The sequence below is a fragment of the Plectrocnemia conspersa genome, unplaced genomic scaffold, assembly GCF_051122295.1.
Source record: "Plectrocnemia conspersa isolate PC_06_02 unplaced genomic scaffold, ASM5112229v1 ptg000008l, whole genome shotgun sequence".
NCBI lineage: Eukaryota > Metazoa > Arthropoda > Insecta > Trichoptera > Polycentropodidae > Plectrocnemia > Plectrocnemia conspersa.
In genome coordinates this window covers 4,160,739-4,188,307 of record NW_028277172.1, presented here as the reverse complement: position 1 = coordinate 4,188,307, position 27,569 = coordinate 4,160,739, and the positions used below count along the sequence as shown (strand labels likewise).

General features: G+C 26.5%; 1 protein-coding gene across 1 annotated transcript; it reads right to left on the bottom strand.

The window, feature by feature from the left end:
• Window positions 1-26,708, bottom strand: LOC148232743 (acyl-CoA Delta-9 desaturase). Its single transcript, XM_088189869.1, has 6 exons — window positions 26,571-26,708; window positions 14,181-14,460; window positions 8,662-8,792; window positions 8,385-8,590; window positions 3,386-3,571; window positions 1-588 (listed from the first exon to the last, which is right to left on the bottom strand). Exons 2-6 carry the CDS (start codon window positions 14,452-14,454, stop codon window positions 303-305), a joined length of 1,083 nt encoding a protein of 360 aa, XP_088045995.1. The 5' UTR covers window positions 14,455-14,460; window positions 26,571-26,708; the 3' UTR covers window positions 1-302.
• Window positions 26,709-27,569: the final 861 nt, after the last annotated feature.

Sequence of the window (27,569 nt, the reverse complement as noted above, 5' to 3'; positions counted from 1 at the left end):
TTTTGTGTAGAATAAATTTATTAACCGTAAAAATATTTGTACATAAGACAATATATTGATAATATTACATTAAAAAAATATAAATAAGAACATTTTTATTATAAATACAAACATTAACAATAATCTTTCAATGTAATTTCAATTATTGCACATCATTTTAAAATTTATATATAACATACATCTTACATCGATCACAGTGCCATTTCTTGCAATTTTTGCACATCTTTCTACATTATCATAAACAATTACATTTGTGACACATTGTATACATGATCATTAACACTTCAATAATACATCATAAATTAATAACCCAACTCATTAGCGCGCTCTGATATTTCTTTGTGGTGTGTGTGGGTTTCATCCCCTTGAGCCAAGATCAGCTTCTCCACCATCCTAGGAGATGGTTGTCTGAGATCATAGGCCCATCCGATTTTGGCGAAGCCGTCGATGAACATGGTGGTGAAGTTCAATGAGTAGTTTCCAAGCTCAGCCGCTTTGTAGTCCCACGGAAAAGAGTGATGATAGTTGTGCCAACCTTCTCCGAGGGCTAAGATGGCCACTGTAATATTCTCCACTGGTCTGATGCGTCTGTAATTTAAAAAATAAATAATAGATAACTCTAAATTTAATAAATAAATTTGAAATGAGGTGCTGGAGATGAAAAAGAAGCAGTGTTTTGATTATAGAAAACATCAACAATATAAATAGATAGACACAAATAGTTTAGTACTTTAAATAATTACAAGTTAATTCCAGCTGAATCATTTTTACATTTTCCAATAAGGTTTTTAATGACACGATAGCTACCGAAATTTATCATAAAAATATACCTTGTAAATATTTATTTTAAAATGGCGGCTATTATAAATCTAAAAACTTTTTAAAAATAAATCCTAGAGAAAAAAGTATATGTTTTAAGGACACACTGCAGTAGTTTAAATTAGTTTTTTTTTTAAATATTTTTTTTAGAATAAGTCAGCTAGTCTGATTAGCCATCTTGTTTCAAAATCGCGGCTATTAAAAACAAAATAATCATAAAGTTTGTCTAGCAAAGTATTAGAAATCGAAGACCCACAGTTACACAATAACCACTAAGACTTTCAAAAGCCAATACTACCACAAAACTGTTTTCTTCATAAGCTTAGAAACTCGTTTACAAAAAAATAATGATGACCTCCAATCGAATAAACATTGCTTGAACTATTCTTTGTAATTACCGTACGACCACCTTAAAACTAGCTTTTACTAAGGAGGAGAGAAATTATAACGGTTTTTAATGACACTGCAGTAGTTTTAATAAGATCTTTCTGATTTTTTTTTTATTAATGATTTTATAAATATGTCAGATTTGTTCGCCAGTTAATCTAATTCACCATCTTGTTTTAAAATGGCAGTAATTGATTTATTAAAAAAAATTGCAACTCTACTTACAAAATCGTAGACAAATAAAAGTACAAAGGCTAAAAATTTAAATGTATTAAAATTTCAAAAAGTTAAAAAAAAAATATTTGCGATATAACGTTTAATTAAAATGCGATAACTGTCATAGTTTTAATAAGATATACATTAAATTAAAATGTCTTAATTTCGTTGAAAAATCTTGGAAAGGAAAAAAAATATGTTTATGTAAATTTCTGTATATATTATTTTATCATATATTTTAAAAAAATTCATGGAGTAAAAATTTGTTTTTTTCATAGCCATTTTTAGGAAAAATTTTATTTATATCATTTTATTTAAATTTATAGTTTTTAACATTTTTGACATTGCAACTTTTTTTCTGGGATTTATTTTATTAGAGCTACAAATTTTTAATTACTCGCCATTTTGAAACAAAATGTTAAAACATTATTTACAAGAGCTATTTAAAAAAATAGTTGTACCATAACATAATCTATAATCAATAACAATCATAACAGAACAAAAAACATGTATTTTTTAAATTTTAGTTCTATTTAAATTTTTATTTTAAAACGTTTTTAAATTTTTTAAGCATTGTTATTAATGTAGTTATTCATTATATATTGCTATTAATGTAGTTTAAAACAATAGTTTTCTTAGCAAAATATAGCTATTAAATTTTAGTACAAATTTATAGAAACTGCAAATGCTTTGAAATAAAAAGCTGTAAGAATTACTTAAATTTCTGTACATAAAAGTATTTTTTAAATACCTATTATAAAACATTTTTAAACCGATTTTTTTAATGTTCCTAATCTTAAATTAGATGGCGAATCAGAATAGTTAATGAACTTGGCCGAAATCTTATTTTAGAACAAATAAAACTACGGCAGTTATCAAGTCCACAAAAGCCCAAGTAAATAAATGCAAAATCAAATTAAAAAAAAAATTCATTTTAATTTTTTTTTAGCCGAGATATTTTAAAAATAAGTTTCAAGTTGATATTATTAAAACATAGGTAGTTATCGTGTCATATTTTTTTTGTATCAAAAACAAATGACAAAAAATGCGTTGATATTTGTACTTAAACGGAGATATAAACATTTTTTAATAGCCGACATTTTAAAACAATAAGATCAGACTAATATAAATTTCATGCCTATATTAATAAAAAATACAGCAGTTATCGTGTCTTTAATTTTATTTTAACAAAATACGCAAAAATATATTTTATTGCATTTTTTTAATTCATTGCAATATCTAGTATATTATAGAACGCACTTTATTCACCACAAATAAAATTTTAACATTTTAAAATTAAAATTGCAAAAAAATTATTGCGATTGTCGATGAACGAAGGCGAGCGGCGGTACGCATGATTTTTTATCGATTATCTATACATATTCATTGGTAAATAGGAATTTACAATTTACTGAAATATTTACAAAAATATTATTTTGATTATTGTACTGAATTTATAATTAACTTACTATTTAACTTTTTTTTCATGTTGACGACTAATTGCAACAAAAAGTTATTATATTATTATTTAAAATTATAATAATTAATCAAATTTATTAATAACAAAAAAACTATATATTTTAAAATAAATTATTTTTGGCATAGAATCAATAAGATTTGCAGATAAAAATTGCGGATATTTTTTTTAAAAAAAAAACAGCTCAACAATATTAAATGACATAAAAATTTTGTTAACATTTCAGTGGATAGTAAAATTCTCCATATATCACGCTCTATTCCTATCTGTTTGTGGTCGATAAACACGTGTGCGTACTGCTGTTCGTCGTCGTTCAACGACGTAGAGTATTATTATTATATACATACATAAATTATGATTTTGTAAATGTTACTTTTTTAATTTAAAAATTCCTGATTTAAATTAAATCAATGCTTAATACAAAATCATGATTTATTTCGATTTAGTACGATTGTTTTTATTTAAAATTCTGATGAAAATACGTACTTGTCATAAGGCTTCGTTCCTGATATGTGTGCTAAACTGTTTACCAACCAAGTGAAGTTCAAGTTGAAGATGTATCTAACCAAAGCTTGCGATATTATCGCACAAGTCCAAGTTTCATTCCAGAAGTACACAGGTATCAGAGTGGGCAGTAAAAAGCATAACGTAAACTTCAACAGCTTGAAATATCTGAAAAAATAAGAAGAAACAATATGTAGAATGCACCTAAAATACAAATGGGTCGCACGCTTGGAAGATTGTGGTTATTCTTAAATCAATCTTCCAAAATTAGACGATTTCACAACTTAGACAGAATTTCGTCATGAGGCGAGACTAGAATGAAGCCACGTCAGATCGTAACGAACAGAGTTCAAGAGGATTCTGCTTCAAGTATTTTTCATAAATATTAACTCCATACGTATGATTATAAATAAAACATATTATTTCCATACATTGTCACTAGATTGTAGCGTGAACTTAGCTCAGACGTTTCAATTAAAAGGGGGAAACGAGCCAATTACGTTGTTGGTCTGAGATTCTATCTATTAATGGAACCATTTCGTGTTCATTTTGTATACATACTATGTATATATTATATAAATCTATTTTAACTATAGTAATATACGCATATAATTTCTAGAAACAGCTACAGTGCATTTAATAAAATATATACGTAAGATAGTGCTGATTGGGATAGTAAGAAAATTCTCAAGAAGCTATTGGAAATCGATTAATTGTTGCTCTTCAATAATAATTATAATAACATTATAGACATTTCAATAAATTAGTCATTAGCTCATTAGTCATATCACTATTAGATAGAGTATTACGCAAATTTTAATAAATTTATTGTGTACTTTAACTTTTGAATAACATGGAAATTACATAACATTGCATATTATAGATTATTAAATATTTATATATTTTTTATATATATATATACACATATTAGGATAAGATAAAAAAATTCACGCATAACGCATGAAGTATCACGCGTTGTTTTAAATTAATTTTATTATGTATTTAATAAAACATTTTTCATGGATAATAAATATTGAAAGCTAAAGATAGTGAAATAATATGCTGCTCTAAAATGTATATGAAACGCAATTTGACAGTTGCGAAACGTTTGTTTGCTGTTTTTGAACAGAAAATAAACCCTTAGTAACCTAATAAAAGTTCTAAAAATAATTATAGTTTTAGAACTTTTATTAGGTTAGGTGTTTATATTTTTAGAACTCGCATATTACGCCATAGTTTGTCTACACTTGGATATTACACTGTTTAAAAAATATATTAGTTTATACTTATATATAATATTGGTCTATATAAATAGATAATTATATCGGAAATAACATACGCTTGCTGGGTGTGGAGTAACATCAGTTTCTGAACTATTCATAATCATCTATTCTTGAGAATAGTGAATTAATATTTTAAAAGTATTTTTTGGTATGATTAAAGTAATGTTCTAAAATTGTAGTTTTTTTTAGATTAGTACAGAAAAGTGTGCAATATGTTATTTTTATCACTTTATTTTTAATTTTCGTATGACACTACATGTTTTTAAAATATGATAGCTATCCTTATCGATATTACTTCGGACTTCAAAGTATATTCAAACCGAATTTTGGTCAAAAGGAGGGCGCAAAAACAATTATCACTTCTCAGAAGTCAAAAATTCACGTCAAAAGCAATAAAATCGTGTCGGCGTCGTCGCAGTGGGAACGCTCGGTAACGAGCGTTCCCACTGCGACGGCGCCGACACGATTTTATTGCTTTTGACGTGGATTTTTGACTTCTGAGAAGTGATAATTGTTTTTTGCGCTCTCCTATTGATCAAAATTTGGTTTAAATGTTACATAAGCGCTACATAACCGAGCAATTCCGCTGCGATTTTATTACTTTTGACATGAATTCTAATCAGATGTACTACCGTTATTTTTATTTATAAACTAGTATTTTAATTTTAGTTTTAGGCACATTAAACTGTTTTGAAGTTAATATAAAACAATCGTGATGACTACTAGTGACTCATAGACATAAACAACCGTCAAAAGTAATGTTGGAGCACGTGACCAATATTTTGTGTTTCATATGTGTACACTACATTTTATTTTATAACACGTCTGCATTTAAATATACTTTTATATTTAAGATAAATACATATATAGCACTAAAATATTTTTTCAATACAAAAATACCGGTATTTTGTTAATATTATAACGGTAATTTAACCAGTTATCAATTTGTTCTTATATATATATTTATTAGTGTTTTATTTTTTTTAAACAAAATACCGGTACTTCAGTATTAATAATAAATTATCCTGCTTACAAACTGTTCAATGGTTAAAAATCACTCATTTACTTTAATGAATCTCGTGCAAACGTCGTATTTAAATGAATTATTGAAATATTTCAAGAACGGAGGATGTAAAATAATGCTTAATTTCAACTATAATTCGCTAATCACAAAAAATGTTGCTTTATTATTTTTAAGATTGGCACATTTCTTGTAATACGTCTATATTTAAAAAAAAATTGTATAAAATTTAATATTTTCATGATTTTAAAGACTATGCTTTTAACATATACATATATATGTATTGTAATACATTTTTTGAATAGCAAAATACCGATATTTCGATATTAATAATAATTTGTACAGTTTATAAATTATTCAAACGTCATGTTTAAATGAATCATGGCAATGTTTTAAGAACGGAGGATGCAAAATTCATAATTTCAATTATAATTAACGAATAACAAAACATCGCATATTGTTTTATTTTGTAAAGATCGATTGTTTCACAATAATTTTATTGTTATACAAAGTTGTCATTTAAAAATGATATTTAAAATAAAGTAGATTTTTTAAATTTAAAAGACTTTTTTCAATACTAAGATACCGGTATTTTCGTATGTGACTAATTCCTAAATTCGACTTTTATTTAGTAATCGCGTTTGATTTATTTTCGTAAACATTGCTTGTTGAGTAACGTATTCTGGTATTTTTTATACCGAAATACCGGTATTTTCCTATTTATATTAGTGTAACTAGTTTCGAAACACTTCAGTGTATCGAAATCACTCATTGCTCTTTGTGCATATGAAGCAATTACAATGTTTTTTAAAGTCGAAATAGATTTATGGCAATATTCCAAGAACGGAGGATGCAAAATCCCTAATTTCAATTATAATTAACTAATCACAAAATATCGCATATTGTTTTATTTTGTAAAGATCGATTGTTTTACAATAATTTTACTATAATTGTAACATTTATTTTTATACTAAGTTGTCATTTAAAAATGATATTTTAAATAAAGTGGATTTTTTATAATATAAAATCCTTGTTTCAATGCTTAAATACCGGTATTTTCGTATGTGACTAATTCCTAAATTCGACTTTTATTTAATAATCGCGTTTGATTTATTTTCGTAAACATTGCTCGTTGAGTAACGTATTCTGGTATTTTTTTATACCGAAATACCGGTATTTTCCTATTTATATTAGTGTAACTAGTTTCGAAACACTTCAGTGTATCGAAATCACTCATTGCTCTTTGTGCATATGAAGCAATTACAATGTTTTTTAAAGTCGAAATAGATTTATGGCAATATTCCAAGAACGGAGGATGCAAAATCCCTAATTGCAATTATAATTAACTAATCACAAAATATCGCATATTGTTTTTTTTTGTAAAGATTGATTGTTTTACAATAATTTTACTGTAATTGTAACATTTATTTTTATACTAAGTTGTCATTTAAAAATTATATTTTAAATAAAGTGAATTTTTTATAATTTAAAAGCCTTTTTTCAATGCTTAAATATCGGTATTTTCGTATGTGACTAATTCCTAAATTCGACTTTTTTTTAATAATCGCGTTTGATATATTTTCGTAAACATTGCTCGTTGAGTAACGCATTGCGGTATTTTTTTATACCGAAATACCGGTATTTTCCTATTTATATTAATGTAACTAGTTTCGAAACACTTCAGTGTATCGAAATCACTCATTGCTCTTTGTGCATATGAAGCAATTATAATGTTTTTTAAAGTCGAAATAGATTTATGTCAATATTCCAAGAACGGAGGATGCAAAATTCGTTTATAATTTCGACTTTAATTTGGTAATCGCAAAACTTCTTACATTGATTTATTTTTTTAAATATTAATCCTTTTAATAAATACTGTGAAATACCGATATTTCGATACTAGATTGATAAATCATATATTATATTAAAAGAACGAGGGATACAAAAATCATTTATAATTCCAACTTATTTTTTTAAAGCTTGTATGATTTAATTTTACAGTGATTGTAATATCTGCATTTAGTTCTTAAAATGTATATATAGTACTAGTGTTCTGAAAAAAAATTCAATACTAAAATAACAATAAACATTTATAATTTAACCAGTTTCGAAACTGTTCGTCGTTCTTTGTGAATCAAGCGAAATTTACATGTTTTAGATATTTTCTTTTTTGTAATATTCTAAGAACGGAGGTTACAAAATCCATTTATAATTTCAACTTAAATTTATTAATCACAAAAAATTATTGATTGGTATGCATAACATATCTTAAATACCTATTGATAAGAGTGACTGTGGAAATGTGTTGTTTTCAAAAAGTACATAACAAACACAATCTATTGCTGGAGGTCAAATAGACCCTAATAATAATACAACATAGCTATCAGAAAATCATATGTCAGCTCACAATTAATACAAAAAATAGACATTTCGATATATAAAATATTGATGAATACAATATTTAAATAAAACATGTAGAAAACTAATGCTTTTCAAAGAAAATTGAACTCGTGTTTCTTATTTAAGAACATCAAAACAAACATATATTTTCTTTCTCAGGGAAAATATGTAACTTAACTAATGAAATTATTGTTATTATTATCATTAAAAATCAGTATTGAAGAATATTAACATTATGTTAGGTTTTAACAATCACAAAACATTAGATTATACTAACTTCAAGTGGAACTGGATAACAGGATCTTCATCAATGTCTGACATGTCGACCATGCGTCCTTTTTTGATTACTTCTGGATGTTTCCTCATCATCAGCCATCCAACGTGAGCGAAGAAAAAACCTCTGTTTGAATTATGAGGATCAGCATCAGTCTCGCTGTATTTGTGGTGCACCCTATGATCTCTCACCCAGTCATACAGGGTGTTCTGTAAGCAAAGAAGGAAGCATATTTAAGTACATGTTTGATTTTTTTAGTAAGTGGTAGTTAAAAAAGTACCTGTCCAGCAACAGCATAGCACAACATAAGAATTATCCTAAGGGGTAATTTGGCTTTATACGCTCTGTGACACCAAAGTCTGTGAGCACCTCCTGTGACTCCAAATCCTCCAATAATACCCATCACGACTCCTGAAAAATGCAATATAATAAATGTGTATTTATATAATAATATGTATGCGACAGATATATAAGATGAATAAGTCATATAATAATTTAAAAAATAAAATATGTATATATGGGGAGCAAAAATACACGATATATTCTATTGATGCTCGAAGAAGTAAAAGATGGTGCTTTAAATTATAATGTGGAAATTTATAAAATACTAGATATATTGCATCGAAGATGTTCGTAATACACATACATTGTTTTGAAATGATTTGCAAGTATAGTCCGTCCAAGATATGAACGCTCATTGCTACAGTATTGGTGAGAGAATATAATAGTGAAACCATGTGAAATTTAACTTTCAATTAATTTTTCCTATTTTAATTTAATTTGTCGAAGATAATGTGAAATATCATTTTCTTACTTATTTTATTTATTTATATACATATTTAACTCAAAAACATGATAGCAGTTTTGGAATCACTCTCCAGGTTGAATATCTGTTTAATATAATATTTAAAAAAAATACCATTGTTCTATTGATTACAAAATAACACAACATGACAATAATTTATAATAAAAATAAAACATAATATAATTTTTAATTAAATTTCCAACGTATGGTCACCCTACCATTAAAACAGCCTTGATTTAGTACTGGTAACGTTCTCCTATCGGTGTAAACAAATTTGCGGAAAACTGTATATGTATGCATGCATGCGTAGTTTCCAACGCAACGATGATGAGCGTTAACATCTTGGACGGACTATACGATTTTGCAATTGTCACGCAGTATTAATTAAATTGGTTAAAAATATATGTTTTAATGGTAATAAAATAAAGCTACAGAAAATTTTAAATGGCACTAGATTATTTTCTTTCAAATCATTTTATTCGAGCGGTGTTTAAAAGCGCAAATTAATAAATTCTTAATACAATCATAAGCTTTTACTTTAAAGCAACTTTTTTTCCTTCCCTACTAAATAGTAAATATTTACTAGTATCGAAGTATCAAGTTCAAAAAAATGTTCGTCCTCGTCTCTCGTTTTTAACATATAAGAGTCGCGAATCGAAGAATCTCGTTTCGTGCATACAAATTGTTAATGAACAGAATTTTACGCATCTGTTTTAAAATATGTATGTTCGGTTTATTTTAAAATTGCATCAATTTAAAATTAGTTATGTAATTTTATGTTGGGAAATATCCCAAATTCTATTGAATATCTAAACATAACTTAAAAATAATAATCGTTTATGTAAATAATATATTTTCATCTTAATGACACACATTGATATTTTAATTGATTCAAATAAAATTATACATATACATGCATAAAATATTTTCTTTGAATTTTAATGAAAATACAAGGAGATCAAGTTTCAAAATATGTACTGCAAAATAAAATAAACAATTTTTATTTCATCTGCTTTTATGTTAATATTTTTGTATAATAAGTCTTGGCTTATTTGTAACCTGAATTGATTATTATATATACAAAGATTCCATATGGGTTTTAACATATATGTAACTTTTCTTAAAAATAGCCCTTTTATATATATCTTAACTAAGATCCGCTGTCTTGTTTTAAAATTGCGGTTACTCAAAGTATCTGTAGAAAAAATAAAATAAGTCAAAAACATATATAAAAAATACGTTTATAACAAAAACGTAAATAAAATATAAAAAATGTTTTATAATAGATTTTAAATTATTATAGAAATAAAAATATGTTATACACTTAATACTTGCGGTTTTTTAAAAAACATTTGCACATTATTAATGAATGATATTTTATATATTTGTACAACTAATTTCAACTGTGATTAAAAAACTGTATTTTATTTAAAAAATATAATATTAACAGCTTTTGTTTTTTTGCTGAACTTTGCTTGGATGCTGGGAAATTTTGCAGAATAATGGCAAACAATTATCTTTTTAGTAAATTCCCTATAACTTATAAACCAAATAAGATATTTTATTAAAATATATTGAGACACCTTTTAAAAATGCATCAATTAGTATATGGCGCACCCCGAATTCGGGAATTCCATACAGATAAAAAATGAAATTTGTTTCTTCTGAACTATCGACCGAAACGTATCGTCAAAATTGCTCATCTCTCAGTGATCTTTTGTGATTGTGATTTTAATTTAAAAAAATATTTTCGATCACCCCAAAATGCACGAAAGAGATGAAACTTTTTTGAAAAAATATTTAGACGTGATTTTAATTCAAGTGTACTTGAACATATACCGCGTATGAATTTACTTTCATTCAGTGGTAGTGAGTGTGATAGTGATATTATCCCAGAAGACTGGAGTGAATTTGACCCAACAAGCGATAATCAAGATTTCGAAGGTATTCCAGGAGAACAATTTTTTTCCAATAATAGTGAAAGCATCGAAGAAGTTGCAAATTTATTTATAAGCGATGATTTGCTCGAAATAATATTTTCGGAAATAAATTTATATCATAGGCAAACATCTCACAAATACAAAAATATAGAAAAAAAACGCACATTGGAACGATGTGACCGTAAGTAAACTGAAAAAGTGGTTTAGTTTACTTATTATAATGAGTATAGTTCATTAGTTCAACAAACTTCATAATCGAAACGCCGATATTTCGAAAAACTATGTCAAGAAATATATTCAGACAAATTTTAACATTTTTGCATTTTGTTAAAAATTCAACAATTTCAAATAGTACAGATAGCTGGCGAAAGTGAAACCAATTCTTGATTTTTTTAGGCAAATTCAATGTTTATAAGTCAAAACAAAACCATTCCCTGGATGAGAGAATGATTCCATGGTTAGACTTTTCAGGTATTCAGTCTTCAACCAAATATGGAATGTCGAATAGAATGGTTTGCGAATCAGATACCAGTTATATTTTTAATTACAAATTATACACCGTAAATGCAGTAAGATTAGTAAACACGGCGATGAAAGTACTTAGCCCATATCTGAACAAGTGACACCGTGTTTATGGTGACAATTTTTAAGATAGCGTTACTCGAAAAATATTTATTTTTATGGAAAACAGAACTATGTGGAACAATCCGGAAAAATGGCCAGAATTTAAAAAATATAAAATATAGGCCCCTACAGATGAAACATGGCAGAAAAGGTAAAACGTTTATCTAAATTTGGAAAATAAATAAGAAAATTGATTTCAGAATGATATTTACTTTTCATAACAGCCAGATGATAGACACGGGGAAAGAACCATAACGACCGACCTTACAATATATAAGCCTCAATGTCTGACTGTAATAATTTTTTGAAAGCTGTTGATAGCAACGATCAATACATAATTACATAATATTTCGAAAAACAACGGAAAAAACAAAAGAAGTTGTTGTTTATTTATTTTAATGCGCATTGTTTTATCCGTTCAGTGTCTATCAAAATTTAAATCGTAACGGCAAAATTAAATTAATATATTTTTTTTGAATAAGGCTAAAGAATGGATGCAGAATTCAGTGAAATCTATCGGTTCTGAAGACATTTCACCAGTTTCTACCACATTTTGCCGTGCCTGTGCTGTCGATCATCCAGAAAGGCTTTCGGATAAGCTGATAAGTCATCGGCCATTAAAGTGAGAAGAAAATGTAGTGTCTGTTCTGAGCATGGAATTAGGAAAGATACAGCATACATGTGCAGCAGTTGTGAAATTCTTCTTAATATTGACGAGTGTTTTTATACGTATCAAAAAATATTAAAATAGATAAAAAAGTGTATATAATAAAAATAAATATAAATAGTGATAAAGTGTGGTTTAAGTGTAGTGATAAAAATTAAAGTGTCAGTGACAGTTGTAAGCAGAAAAAGGACGCCGAAAAATTTGGTGAGTGCAAATTATATTAAATTATAAACGGATATTTTTTTATAAATCGTTTATACAAAAAAATATAAGCGCATTTAAGCATACATATTATTAAATTATAAATAACTGGTTTGTGACCATTGCAATAATTTTTAATTTACACAAAATATTAGAAATGAAAAATACATATTTATTCGCTCATGATTTTATTTCTCAGAAATTATTTTAAGCGCGATAATATTTTTAAAAATTATTTTACAATAAACTAATACGGCGATAATTTATCCTATTTGTAGCTTTTTTGTGTCTTAATCTGTGCATCATTGCGGCTTTCCAAATAGTGAGGAAATTTCTATATAACAAACACCGGGAAAAATGTTTGTAACTTAATGGATGATATTTTTTGGAAGTTCTTTGATTACTGTGTTATCTAATTTATCTATATATAGCTTATTTTTTAATTTTGCAATAACTTACAGAATTTTAGCTTTGATAAATGGTGTACTATCAACCGGAATGTTTCGATTTATTTTGATTGGATTGGTTTTATGTTTATCTAGCCAGACAGTTTGACACTGAAATTTATTTCAGTTCAAGTAGTGTAACATAAAATATTTTTTTTAATATGAAATAAATAATTATGGTTCATACATTTCATAAAAAAATTCACGTGCCCCAAAATTGCTTTTACAAAAAACTATTTTTACAAAAAGTTTGACTTATTAAATATAATTTATTTTTTATTTGATAGTAACTAGAAATAGTATACTACTATCTCTGATTATCATATAGAGGCAAACTTTATGGTATCTCAGTATTTTTCTCATGCCTGAGCTCACGGCCACTAAGCAATGTTCTTTTAAGACTCGTATACGAGTCCTCGGGAGTTAAGCTGTTTAACACATACTGAAATAATAATCAGTTTCATAAAATTAAGATATTGCTTAAGTGAAAAGTGAAATATTAACTTTTAAACATTTGTAATGGATTCGTAGAAACCAAATAGTTACACCTTATACATTAGGTATAATAGGCAAAGTGCCTATGTTCTACAATGATTCATTTAAAATATAAATAGATACGTTTCAAATTTAATTTATAAAAAAAATAAAAAAATTACGCTGAGCGGCCAAATGCAACTCGAAACTTTTTTTTATAAAACAGCATTCTATTAAGCGCTTCGTTTCTTAATTATTTATAAAATTTGAGTTGATTCTTTGACATTATTATTTAAGTGTTAGTTTTGTAAAATAAACAAGCTTAGGTTTATGATGGTGATTTAAAGTGTTGTGTATAAAAATGGGAAAGTCCACTGTCGCTAAAAGTTTGTTCAACTTATGATGACGCTGAGTCTTGTTTTTTTGGAATTTATTACATTATATTTAGATAAACATAGATCAAGTTATTTAGAAATTAGCATATGATATCAAATCATTTGAATAAAATACTTTTCTTCATCATTCCAATTTCATATCTGTTTATGATTCATTCTCTTGACCATTAAAATGCTTATCGACAGATATTTCCTAATTATCTTATATTTAGCGACAAAACCCAATCAATATACATTTATAACTTACCGAATAACGTAGTTAGCAGTTTTCCTTCCAGTCCATACATTACAATTCCAATCGCGGTGAAGATGTGATACAAACTGATGGCGATGATGTTGGGCCATATAAGTGGCGTCTTAAAATCTGTCAGTTCGTTGTATTTGGACAGAAGATAGTTGGGCTTCGTCTCGATGAACTGCCCTACGAATCCATTCGTATTCTCAGTCTTCAGACTGCCATTTTTGAGGTTGCAGCAAGAATCTAGCTGCTTGGACTTGTGGTCCGGCATGTAAGGCGGCATGTTGATCTGCAAAGAATGACAAAAAAACTAGTTAATTTATTAATTCTTTATGAACACGTGCTCGTCGATAAATTCTGGTAAAACTTATGATTCAACCAGGTGTTTGGTCGCGACCGACCTTCGATTAGCTTCCGTCTTCAGCCACTCCTTTCGATGTCCACCGACACAATGAGTGATATCTGCTGCCACTTTGCTTAACCAAGGGGTGTGTTGCAACGATTTCGCAACACAAATACCTGAGTGCACTAATTAAGCAATCGATGACACCTTTCCATTTCCCCAAACAATGGAAAATGATGAACCGGCAAATTTCGATGTCGTCACCGCAGAGCCCTGACAACGTCTAAGTTCTGGTGCGCTGGCGTTTTTGAGCGACGACAATTATCGACATCGTGTCATTGCATCGGTGGTTAATTTGATGAGATCGCTTTTAAACGCCATCACGTTGTTCTAATCACGATTTTAAGACTAGAAATTGATTTAAGATATCATACAGGATTCCTGATTCACAACTATATCATATTCTGCAATTCCTTTCACATTGAACGAACGTCAAACCAAACAACTCATTGGCAATATATTGTAAATATGAAAGTAATGAATAATAGCATCGATGGCTTAAAGTGCAATTTTCTAACTCCACTTTTAGGTGAAAATGACTTAACATGCTTAAAAATCTCTAAAATCTCCAATTAAACACTACAAATTTGAAATATCGTTATATTTTCCTATTTTCATGTCGTTTATATAGTTTTTTGTTTCTCCTGTAAAGTTGTCAAATATGGAGACTATCGATATGTGTTGTAGGATAAAAACTTAAATTTGATCTCAAACTTGAGCATCTTCACAATTTGATACATATTTAATGTATATTTTTAATAGACCATCTAATAGCGACTACCTTTTCATTAAAATTTTAAAAGTAAACACGAAATTGCGGCCTTAAAACCGATATTTAAAATAAAAAAATAAAATACAATATAAACAGCTAATTACACAGGTAATAACAAGCGCTTGCTAGGTGTTTTTCACATATTCTGGAGAATAGCGGATTAATATTTTTATAGTAGATTTTGAAATGATTATAGCAATGTTCTTAAATTGTAGTTTTTCAAGTTTCGTATAGAAAAGTGTGTAATATGTTATTTTTATCGCTTTATTTTTAATATTTGTTAAAGTATTCGCATATCACACTATGTTTTAAAAATATGATAGCTATCCTTACTGATATTACTTCGGACTTCTGATGTGAGAGTATTGGCGAAAGTATATTCAAACCGAATTTTGATCAATAGGAGGGCGCAAAAACAATTATCACTTCTCAGAAGTCAAAAATTCACGTCAAAAGCAATAAAATCGTGTCGGCGCCGTCGCAGTGGGAACGCTCGTTACCGGCGACGGCGCCGACACGATTTTATTGCTTTTGGCGTGAATTTTTGACTTCTGAGAAGTGATAATTGTTTTTTGCGCTCTCCTATTGGTCACAATTCGGTTTAAATGTTACATAAACGCTACATAACCGAGCAATTTTATTACTTTTGACGTGAATTCTAATCAGATGTACTATCCTTTATTTTTATTTATAAAATAGTATTTTAATTTTAGTTTTAGGCACATTAAACTGTTTTGAAGTTAATATAAAACAATCGTGATGACAACTAGTGACTCATAGACATAAACAACCGTCAAAAGTAATGTCGGATCACGTGACCAATAGCATATTCAGTGTTTCATATGTGTACACTACAATCATCAGTCAAAAATCAACGTCAAAAGCAATAAAATCGTGTCGCCGTCGCAGTGGGAAAGCTCTTAAATGATAATAAAAATATCTACAGATCTTTTTATTATCATTAAAAAATATATTTATGATGTTTTTTTAATACAAAATTATTTTGGGCAAAGCGTATTCTAGATTTGATGATTTTAAATATATTTCCAGAATTAAGAATATCCATTCATTTTAAAAACAAGTAATCAGCGTTGACTGTATTTGACCGCATAGCGAAAAAATTTGCAACATTTTATTAATTAACTCCTATTTCTTGATAGGAAATTTCAATATATTCCACTATATGGCTAATTAAATCTAGATATTTCTTTTATTTAAATAGTAATCAATAAAAAACAAAACAAATTTTCTCACTGCGTGGCCAAATATCACTAGATATTCAATATTTATATTGATTTGAGTAAATTTAAAAAAATATTTTTTCATGAATATGTGATGGATAGAAAAATATATTCTTCGTTATTTTTATACTGACAGATTATGATGTATATAAATATATAAAAGATAGATATAAATATTATATAACTCTTGATCCTTAGGTTGAAAGTTTTACCAGTTATATACGAAACCTTTTTTGATATCCCCAAGGCAACTGATCTTTAAATAGCCATATTCATTACATGGACAAAAATCCATAATACAAACGCAGTTAGGAAAAGATTTTAAATAATATACACCAAATATTTTTTTGTAAATATACAAGAAAATTTTTATTCAAGACTAATCTGTCTCTGTGCATAAATTATTTAATTAAAAGTAATAGTTTATATTCAAATAAACACCATAACATTTATAAGTATAATTCTAAAAATATTGTGCTGTGCTGCAAAAGAAACCACAGGTTTTTTACACTAAAATTTAATTGCACTATATCTGCCTTAAAATAAATTTAGTTAAAAAATGAATGAAAATTTCTGGACCTATATTAAATATGATGTAAAACGTCTTACTAATTTAGGTATCCTTGTATTGGTCAACTCATTATTAAATTTCATACAAAATATTTCAAACGCACTTTTATCTACAAAATCCTGATCTTTTAAACTCTTTATAGAATTATATATCTCAATTTAATAGTCTGAAGTTGCTTTTTCATTATATTATAACAAAAAAAGTCTTTGCAATTTACTGCAAATTGAATTGAGCTTTAATGCTTAAAGCTCTTAAATAGAAAGAAATTAAATTGTTTTTTTTTAATATGTGTTCCAAGCTCCTATCAACTTTTAAGGTCAATGTTACAAATCTTGCGACAAAACAGGCTTTTTATTTTTGATCCACCTCCAAGATATTATGAAAGTTATGTAAAAATGTTACATAGCAACCTGGCGAGATATAATAAATATGCTAAACTACACAAGACTTTATTGTAAAATTTCAAGTTTAAAATTTTAAAATTTTAGTATCAGCATGAGGTCATGCAACCTTGCAGGTGTTATTTTCAGGGATACGTAAAATACGCCAAGGATAATTTTAATGGACGTTAAAAAAATTTCTTTCTCATAATAAACAAATTAAATCTTTATATCCGCATTGACTCATTTATGACTCAAACAAAGTCTATAAGTGAAATTTAATTTCAAGTACTTATTACAATTTAATTTATTTAGCACAAACTGAAATTTTGACGTTGCCAAAACATCTTTAATGCACACTTAATTACAATAATCAAATAATGTTGCAATTTAAATATTAATAAAAAACACATATATTCATGCATGCCACATGAAGTTAGTCACGAATGAAATAATACATATTTTAATAATAGATTCAGGCTTATTTTTATATTTGTTTTGCATATGGTTAAATTATTAATTTATTTAGTGTATGCGCTAATGTCAGCACCTCAAACATGCACAATAGGATTACCAATTATCTGCCCTCTAACATGAGATATATATTTTGAAGATAATATACTATTTTTATTTATAGTAAGATGTTAAACTGTTCTTTAGGGAAGAACTAACTATACTTTAAAATAGCAATTGGAAGGTATAAGTTTATTATTGTATATTAAAATATTTGTTCAACTTGTTTATACATATTTTCTATTTAGGCGCGTGAGGATTAATATGCAGAAATAGAATTTGCTTTCTGATTTTGCAAATTAGACAGTCACTTTATAAACATCGTGTACATAATATATACATTAAATATATATTGTATTGACCAAAACCACTTTAATGTGGTTATTTATAATCGTTTTAATTTACCCACTATTATATAATATAATACAATACATTTCCGGAAAAATACAACACTAATTAAAAAGCAGCAATGTCATTGACGACAAACATATATATTCAAATAAGATACCACGTTTTCTGTGGTTTTTAAGGAAATCAACTATCCTTGAAGTTGTTTCTCACTGGGAAAATAACACATTGAAGAACATATAAATACCTGAATTTAAAAACATCAAAAGCCATACAAAATATTTTTATATGAATAGGCACAGATGAAATTCTCCACTCTGAAAATAATATTCCTTTCATATTAAGTCTCAGGTAGCGAAACGATTTTTACAATATAAATTACATTCAAATATATTTTTTTAATACTTTCTCTTCTATTAAAATGAAATGTATATATAAAAGTATATTTTTTAAATATAAATGTCACATATTAATGTAAAAAAATACTCAAATTATTATTATTTATATTGAATTTAAACTAAATAAATCATATACTATTAATTTTAAATGCCAAAAACCACCAAATTATGTATTTATTATTTTTTTAATCGTTAGCCTAATGCTTTACACCTGGGTAAACACAATCAACTACTATTAAATAAGTACCGAAACACTAAGCTAAAAATCAGTTACATATATTTTATTAATTATGAAGCATTATTACAACTTATTATTATTTAATTATTCACCCGTGAGCTAATGAAAATCTAGGAAAACCAATCTGTGATAATCGATCTGAATTAAAATTGTATAAAAATCACTAATTCCGATCTCCCAGTCACGATAGAAATTGAAAAACACTAGATTCAATATTAGGTCTCTCAGGTATTAATCACTGATATTAAAAAAATAATGTAGAAAAATATTAAGAGATTGATTTTATGCAAATAAACATTTGTTTAGTTGAAGTGAGCCATTCGTGTTATATGTATAATACATACGTAGATCAAAGGTAGTTCTTCAGAAAGAGTAGACAAATAAATCCTTACTCAAGGTCAAAGCATTTAAGCTTTCCAGATAAACACTTTTTCTATTCAAATGTTTCTGACGTCACTATTATATGTTTAAAAAATACATTTATTTTCACTTTAATTTAACACACATCAGTGATGAATTGAGCTTTCAAAATTAAAGCATATTTTTAGCACCGGTATTTTTTTAAATATAAAAAATTATATAACGTGATATATGAAAAATTTAAATAAATAAAATCACAAAAATAGAGGTGATAAATAAAAAATAACATATTTATTTAAGATATGATTTTATCTAATGAACGAATTAAAACATAAAACCTGTGCACTAATTTCCCCACGGACGTGTATATCCGCGTTGTTAAATAGTCGTCAAATAATGTATTTGTTGCGTGACAGTGAATTTGTTTCATAAAAATTCATATTATTTGTATTAAAAAAACATGTAAAATTTGGCTTTTAGTCTTCTGAATCAACGGATTTAGTCAAAAATATCATCTGTATCAATAAACAACCCACAATGATAGCAAGTCAAACTAAAATATCTGGGTTCAAATCCCATATTAATCCCTTCAATCGTGTCTGAAATTTCCTAGATTTTCCTAATCTCACGAATGAATATCGTGATGAATAATTACATTTATTGATTATATACCTGAGCTGTAATAATAGTTTATATATAATAAAAAGTCACTGATTGATTTTTAGTCTGGTATCTCATTATTAATTTATAGGTCATTGATTGTGTTTACCCCGTTGTTACGCATTTGGCTAACGCCTGTCAATTAAAATTAAGCAAGTTTGAGTTTTACACATTTATGGTTCAATTTAAATGAATCAAAAATGGTTTTTGATTTTATATTTCGCGTTCTTTTATGTTATAATATGAAGATTTCCTTCAATGGTTTGTTTGTAATGTTTTTGTTCAATTGACCAATTTTGTTTAGGAATCTTTACATAAAATTCTTAGCAGAAAGTATAGTTTTTACTATTTTTTGTATATTCCTCAATTCATTATAAGGAAGACAAATAACATTTTTGATTGTGGTTTTCAAATGTCATTGTTTACGTCCTTCTTGGGTGATCTAATGTTATGATTTCTCTTGGGGATTTATTTATAAAGCACCTTTGTTTAATTGAGCTTTCTACTGTGGAATCCCATACAATGTACTATCACTTAATAATTAAATATATACAGTTTTCATTATTATTTTTTATTTCTTGCTGATTGATTCAAATTTTTAAGCTGTAAAAAGTTAACGATATGAGCTACACGTTTTTTCTAAATATAATAAAAAACTTGCATGTTTATAATGTAAATACTATTTTACATAATATGGCTTTATTACAGGAAAGGCATTTTTTGTAAAGACACAAATTTTACACATACATTTGAATGCTAATTGATTGTTTCTTTGTGTGTTAATCATGAATTTAACAGATTTACAGTTTTTAAAAATATTATGTTTATCTATAAATCTCATCTTTATTGTCAGCGGGACGTAAAATCCTAATCCTAGAAAGATTTGCGCAGCTATTTACCTATACAAGCAAACATTTAATCTTTTTAAGCATTTAATCTTTTACAACTATTGTACGAGTCGACTAGAGCTTGGTAACAAAAATCGAAATATGTATGTTATGCCAAAATATTAGTATTGTAAGCCCTAGTGGTAATTAATAAAAGATAAAGTATTGATAAACATAATCATATTATAATCCTACTGACATAGCTATTCGTGAACTTGATCATGTGTTTCGCTTTGAGCTCTTTGGAGCCAATTATAGTGACAATATAAATTAATAGAAAATATACCTTTAGAATACTAATAAGACAAGTTTATTCAATTAGAAATTGTTTGGTGATGTTTATGTTGTTTTCTACAATATAATATAGATATAGTTAAGTTTTGTCCTATGAGCTAGAGAAGACTTTGCTCTGAAGAACATAGAGTAAACATGTCTCATTCAGTTTCAATGAACGTATTGTCCACAATATTCCTAAGAATTTAATACATAAATGCATCCACGTCATTTATTATTGCGACAATAGATTAAACGACAACGAACACGAATTCACGAGCAGACAATTCGTCATACATTCGTATTTTGCTGAATTGTGTATTGAAAAATTAAAATATGTGCTGCCATCTGTTATCGACACTCAAAATTAATATATTCATATTTATCGGTAGTTTGAGTGACTGTTTTACCGACGCGCTATTGACGCGCAATAGTTTCCGAATAATTATTGTTTACATTGATAAAGTAAATGAAATTAACATTATTCGCTATTAGGTATTAACTTTAAAAATGAGATTCGATTTTATAATTTAATAATTTGAATATTGCGTCACTGAATTTAACATATGTCGCGTGGGTCTGTATATTATATATTAGCATATTACTAATATATTATATACATTTTATTTTATTATGCAGATAAAAATTGGAATGAATTTTCACGTGTTTGATCTTGGCCCTCTTAAAATTTAAACAAATTATTATGAGCTCTTTTTTGATGATTTTATTTATTGTGTAATTTTTTAATAAAATATATTTATAAGTTAATAAATGTATTACTGATTTCACTACCATGCGTTGTGTGGCACACGCCTTACTGCTCGAGTTACCTAATGCTATTTTCCTTCTTAGTCAATTGTAAACTAATACAAAAAAATGTAGGTCATTGTAGGTCAATTGAGATGAGCAAGCAAATATATATATTTAAGTGTGCAGACAATAAAATTTTATAATATTTATTGCAGTTAGTCATAACGGAGTACAAGTAAACCCAAATGAGATATGCTTATTATAGGAACATTTTCGTCCAAATAATTTTAGCTAACTATAAATTTAAATTAAACTGTATTATTATGAACGTGATCGTCTTACTTTTGTTTACATACATTGCATAAATACATCTTGATATTTACGATTATTGCAAAACCAAATCCGTGAATCGATGTCAAGGTATCAGAAACAAGCAAAATTTGAAAATGAATTATTAATTTTGTTATTTAAAATTGGCATTTGAATAGATTATTAATTAAGAAACTGGATCAATGAATGCGTTATAAATGTAACATTTGCCCTCCGACTCGAATTTAAGATTGATTAATTTTTTTTGCATATGTACATATTTATATGCTTAATGATTAAAATGCACATAAATCTAATTTAAATTTATGTTTTTTTGAAACAAATTTATCATGATTCGAATAGTATAATACTTCCGTCTATTGATTTACAATAAATTTATAATTAATTAATAAAAATGTAATTTTTTTATTATTTTAATATCTACAATATTGTAGAGGATTTTAGCCCTCTTTACTTTTTTTTGACAGAGCTACAATTTTTATTTTCAATTTGTTTAAATTTTTATTTTCTTTAAATTTGTAATATATTTTTTTTCGAATTTATTATTATAATGTTTTTTATATTTCTTAACTTTATTCCTTACGATTTTTTAGTTTTTAAATATCCTGTTTTTTTTTTCGCTTAAATTTGTATTAGTTTTATGTGTACATTTTTTTAACAAAGTTACGATTTTTATATTTCATTTTAATAGCCGCCATTTTGAAAAAAGGTAACTAATCAATTTGGCCCACAAACTTACAATATTTATTTTTAGTACAAGTTAAATACTGTCTCCTTAAAAAAGTAAATTATAAAAATAATAGTTTTACTTATTTCTTCTATTTTAATTTCTATATTAAACTTTTTTGACAAAATTACGACTTCTTAGTTTTTTGAATTGCCGCCATTTTTAAATAAGATGGCGGATCAGACTGGCTAAAAAAACTTAGGCTGGATATTTACAAAATCTATCGATACAATTATCGTATCCTTAAAATTAATAAAAAAACTTCTTTGCACTATGCAGCTTCAACAAAAAAATTTTTTTTTCTTATTGCTTAGAATATAAAATTTTCCCTGGATATGAATGACTTTTAATATTTTTTCAAGAAAAAAGTTTTTGAAGCAATCGTTTTAAATGTTTTAGGAAAAAACATATAAAATGTTTTTGTTGTGTAGCCTCGGGATTAGTTTTAACCATAGGCCAATTTAGTTTAAACTTTGGGCATATATCAATTTACTACACGAATAAGAATTGATTAGTTTTTACTCATAATAAAATACAAAAATTTAAGCTGCTCGGCCAAATCGAAAAAAATAGCAATCTAAAAATAAATTTATGCTAAATTTTCTGAAAATAAATAAACATATATATGTATTAATTTTTAGGTAAATTGCTGTTTACTTTGAAAATTTTCAAGTTTTAAATTTTTATTCATAAAAAAATAAGAAAACTGCGGACCTAAATCAAACCTAAAAATAGCAATTTAAAAAATATACTAAATTTTCTTTAAATAAATAAACATATGTATGTATTCATTTTTAGGTAAATTACTATTTACACTGAAAATCTAAAAATGTAGTCTTTCTTTATAGTATCTTAACATTTTCTCTGCCGAAAATCTGCGCATAAAATTAATAAATATTCATTTAAATTTATTGATTACGTTAAATTTTTAAAAATAAATTGCGACCAATTATATAAATATAATCAGTTTAATACTAAAATTTTAGACACAACTTTACATTTTAATAATGTAAAAGAGCAGTCTATTTTATATTATTTTTAAGCTGCGTAGATATTGAATGGTATTTTGTCATAAAAGTAAATTTTGTAAACGCGTCGAGATTTTTTTTGTTATTTTGTGCTAAATTTAGATTCATGAGATTGCAGTTTAAAAGATACAAAATGATTGCGCTGCGCGGCCTAATACATCATTAATAAAATATTAATTTATAAAAAATAAATTAGATCAATAAATCCAGATAATTATTAGCAAAATATTTTAATTTTCTGTATAACTTTTTTTCTTAAAAGAAAAAAAATATATGAGTATTTTTAAACCATTTTATGTATCATTTATGTGATACATAATAACGTATTAGGCTGCGTACCGCAACATTTTTGGTACTCCTAAATCTCATAAATCTAAATTTAGCACAAAATAATAAAAAAAACAATGCACACCCTAATAAATAACAACAACAAAAAAAATTCTCGACACGCTTAACAACATTTACGTTTTAATTTTTTTCTTGTTTCCGTAAATAAAATATAGCTAGAAATTTAGATTAAGAAATCAGGATATTAATTTTCACATACTTAGTTTTTTTAAATTGTATTTCTGTTCAGCCTATACTCCTAAAATTATAATTTTACATATAATATACAGATTAGATTAGATATTATGATTAGATTTTTTTAAATCGTAGTTTTGATTCTAAAAATAATCATCATTTCAAAATTAACCGTTAGTGCACGGACATAAAATTAAATATATTATTTCACTACTTACTGAATTAATTTGTATAAATATTTTTTCAAAGCTTGATTCTAATTCTTTCTGTATTATATAATAATAAAAAGCATGTAATATATTTATTACATGTTTTCATTTATATGTAATTCAATATACTTAATAATTAAACTGTATGTAATAAAATAATTTAAAATTAATAAAAACATTTGTCAAAAGTATTGTTATACAACGCTTTTCATGCTACGCGCTCATAAATTCTCGCTTCGTGCTTGTAATGCCACGATTTCCTATGAATATTATCCGTAAAAATTCGGGATTAATTTTAGTCAAGACTGAAAAAAATGTGCGATACACCTGCACTTATCACGTGCGGGATTGACGGATAAGTAATTTCATTATTAAAATTAATTTAGAAAGCAATAAATATTTATCTAAAGTTGATTGACCTTTCACATTATATTTTGTCAATCTTATTATTTATTTATTTATGCTTTGCCTCATTACCTAATTAAACATGTTTTACTTACAATAAATGTAGTTTATAATATACATATAAAAATTCAAATTAATGAATTTTTACTCTCTGAAATCTCTGGATCGTCTAATTCCGAGATTATATTCACTTACTCACAATTCTTTAAAATTATACATAATATAGAAAAGCATCGTGTTCAACATTTTTATATATCAGATAAGAATCAATATGGGGCGTCGTGTTTCGTACATTTTAGAATATTCAAATTAACATTTTACTTTTTAATTAGTGAATCTTAAACCGTTTTAAGAACTAAATAAAAATAATGGTAGGATAAGAAACAGATTTAGAATCGTATTTCATACATTATATAATATTATTATTTGACACGTCACTATTTTGCACCGGCACTGCATTGGACTAAATGTTTTAAGAAACTCTTGGTATATAGTGGTTTCTATAGTATTTGTATTGTATAGCGATTTTTAAATTATTATTTAGAACAAAAATACATAAGGAAAATCTTTTCTAAATTTTTTTGGGCACAGCACAATTATTAATACAATTATATTAACTGTCAAAAAACTATCTTAAAAAAATATTTTTAATATTACTCAATTTTCACATATTTTTCTTAAAAAAAAAACAATATTTTTTTAATAGATATTTGCCAATTTTTACTGTTAAAAGTATTATTAACAATAATCTAGGATAATATGATTTTTAGAATATTTAATCTCATTCTTAATAAAGTTGTATATTTAAATAATAGAACAATATATTAGCCACAGTTATTTTATACATTTAATTGTTAAAATACAATTTCCTTTATAATATTTTAAAACTTGATCAAAAACAATGTGTTACATAAAAAAATATAATTTTCTCTTCTTTATAGTTTTTTCTTTAAAATATTTAAAAATAAACCGAAATAAATATTTTTTAGCTTATACTTTTTAATGCAACATATTTTTATTTATCTTAACAGACAGTTTTTTTAATCAAAATATGATTTTTCCTTTATAAAAACATAAATTCCTAGATTTTTCACTTTTTCCTATGTTTAAAAAACATGTTTAAATAATATAAATTTATTTTGATCACATATTTTTGACACTTAAAATTATTATTTTTAAAATAAAGCTGTATGATATTTAGGATTTTAACTTCCAGGTAATAAAACAATGTATAGTTACAGTTATTTGCCACCTTTTACTGTCAAAATATAATTACCTAAATATTAAAAATATTTTTTTTAAATGGATAAATAAACACTTCACTTTAAACCATTTTTTTATAATATACACTTATTATATTCATATGCATGCTTTATGAACTCACTTTTTTATTTGTGCGTGCAGTAGATAGAGTGCAGAAAAGTGCAGAAAAGTTTGTCAATTATAAAACTTTTCTTATCTCAAGCAAACTTTTTTACCGGACATGTGTCCGCGCGAACACCGCCGCCGTAACTGCCCTTCTGTTTCGTGCACATTTTTTAACTACCAAAAAAATGTTGAAATTTCCTTCAAGGCTTTCCACATCACTCTGACGGCGGACGCCGGTGATGATCACCGCAGGTTTTGAACTCGCTGAAGAGAGACACCTGACCGTTCATTCATATTCAGATCCGTGAATTGTACGAATCGGGTTTTACATCGCCAAATAAATATGCAAATTGGTTCACCAAAATAACCATAATGTCTAATCCACCCGAACTGTTAATTTTTTTGATGTAAATTATTTAAAATTTTATATATCGAGTCGTTAGATCTTAAACTTGACCATATTCGCATTGATTATATAACTTATAACTTACAACCAAAAAACGTAGTATCTCAAATAAGGCAAATTAGAAATTTAACTACTTTATTATTGCCTTTTAATGTATCAATAGAGATAGTTGCCTCAATTAATAGCTAATATTAAAATACTTTCACAAGTAATTGCGTTTGATTAAACATTTATATATCCAAATACAGCAACAAAAAAGGGCTACTAACCTTGAGAGCTAATCTGTGTCAATCTACATAGATTCAGATAATTTAAGAGCTCAATTAATTAACTTGTCTATCAAAGTAATATTTAAAAATAATATATTGCCCTATAAATTTGCATCAGAACGTTCCGTAAAAAATAGAAGGGCAAAATATGTTTTAATCACTACGCCATACTCCTTAAATTATAGGTAATAATCTACATTAATGGTAGTATCTAGAAAGAAATAAAACACTGCATTTTCAGTACTAACTGTATATTCTTCTTTATATCATAATTTACTACTTAGATTTTTTCCATATCTCTCAGTTGAGTTAAGACACAAATCATTCAAAATAATGTTAC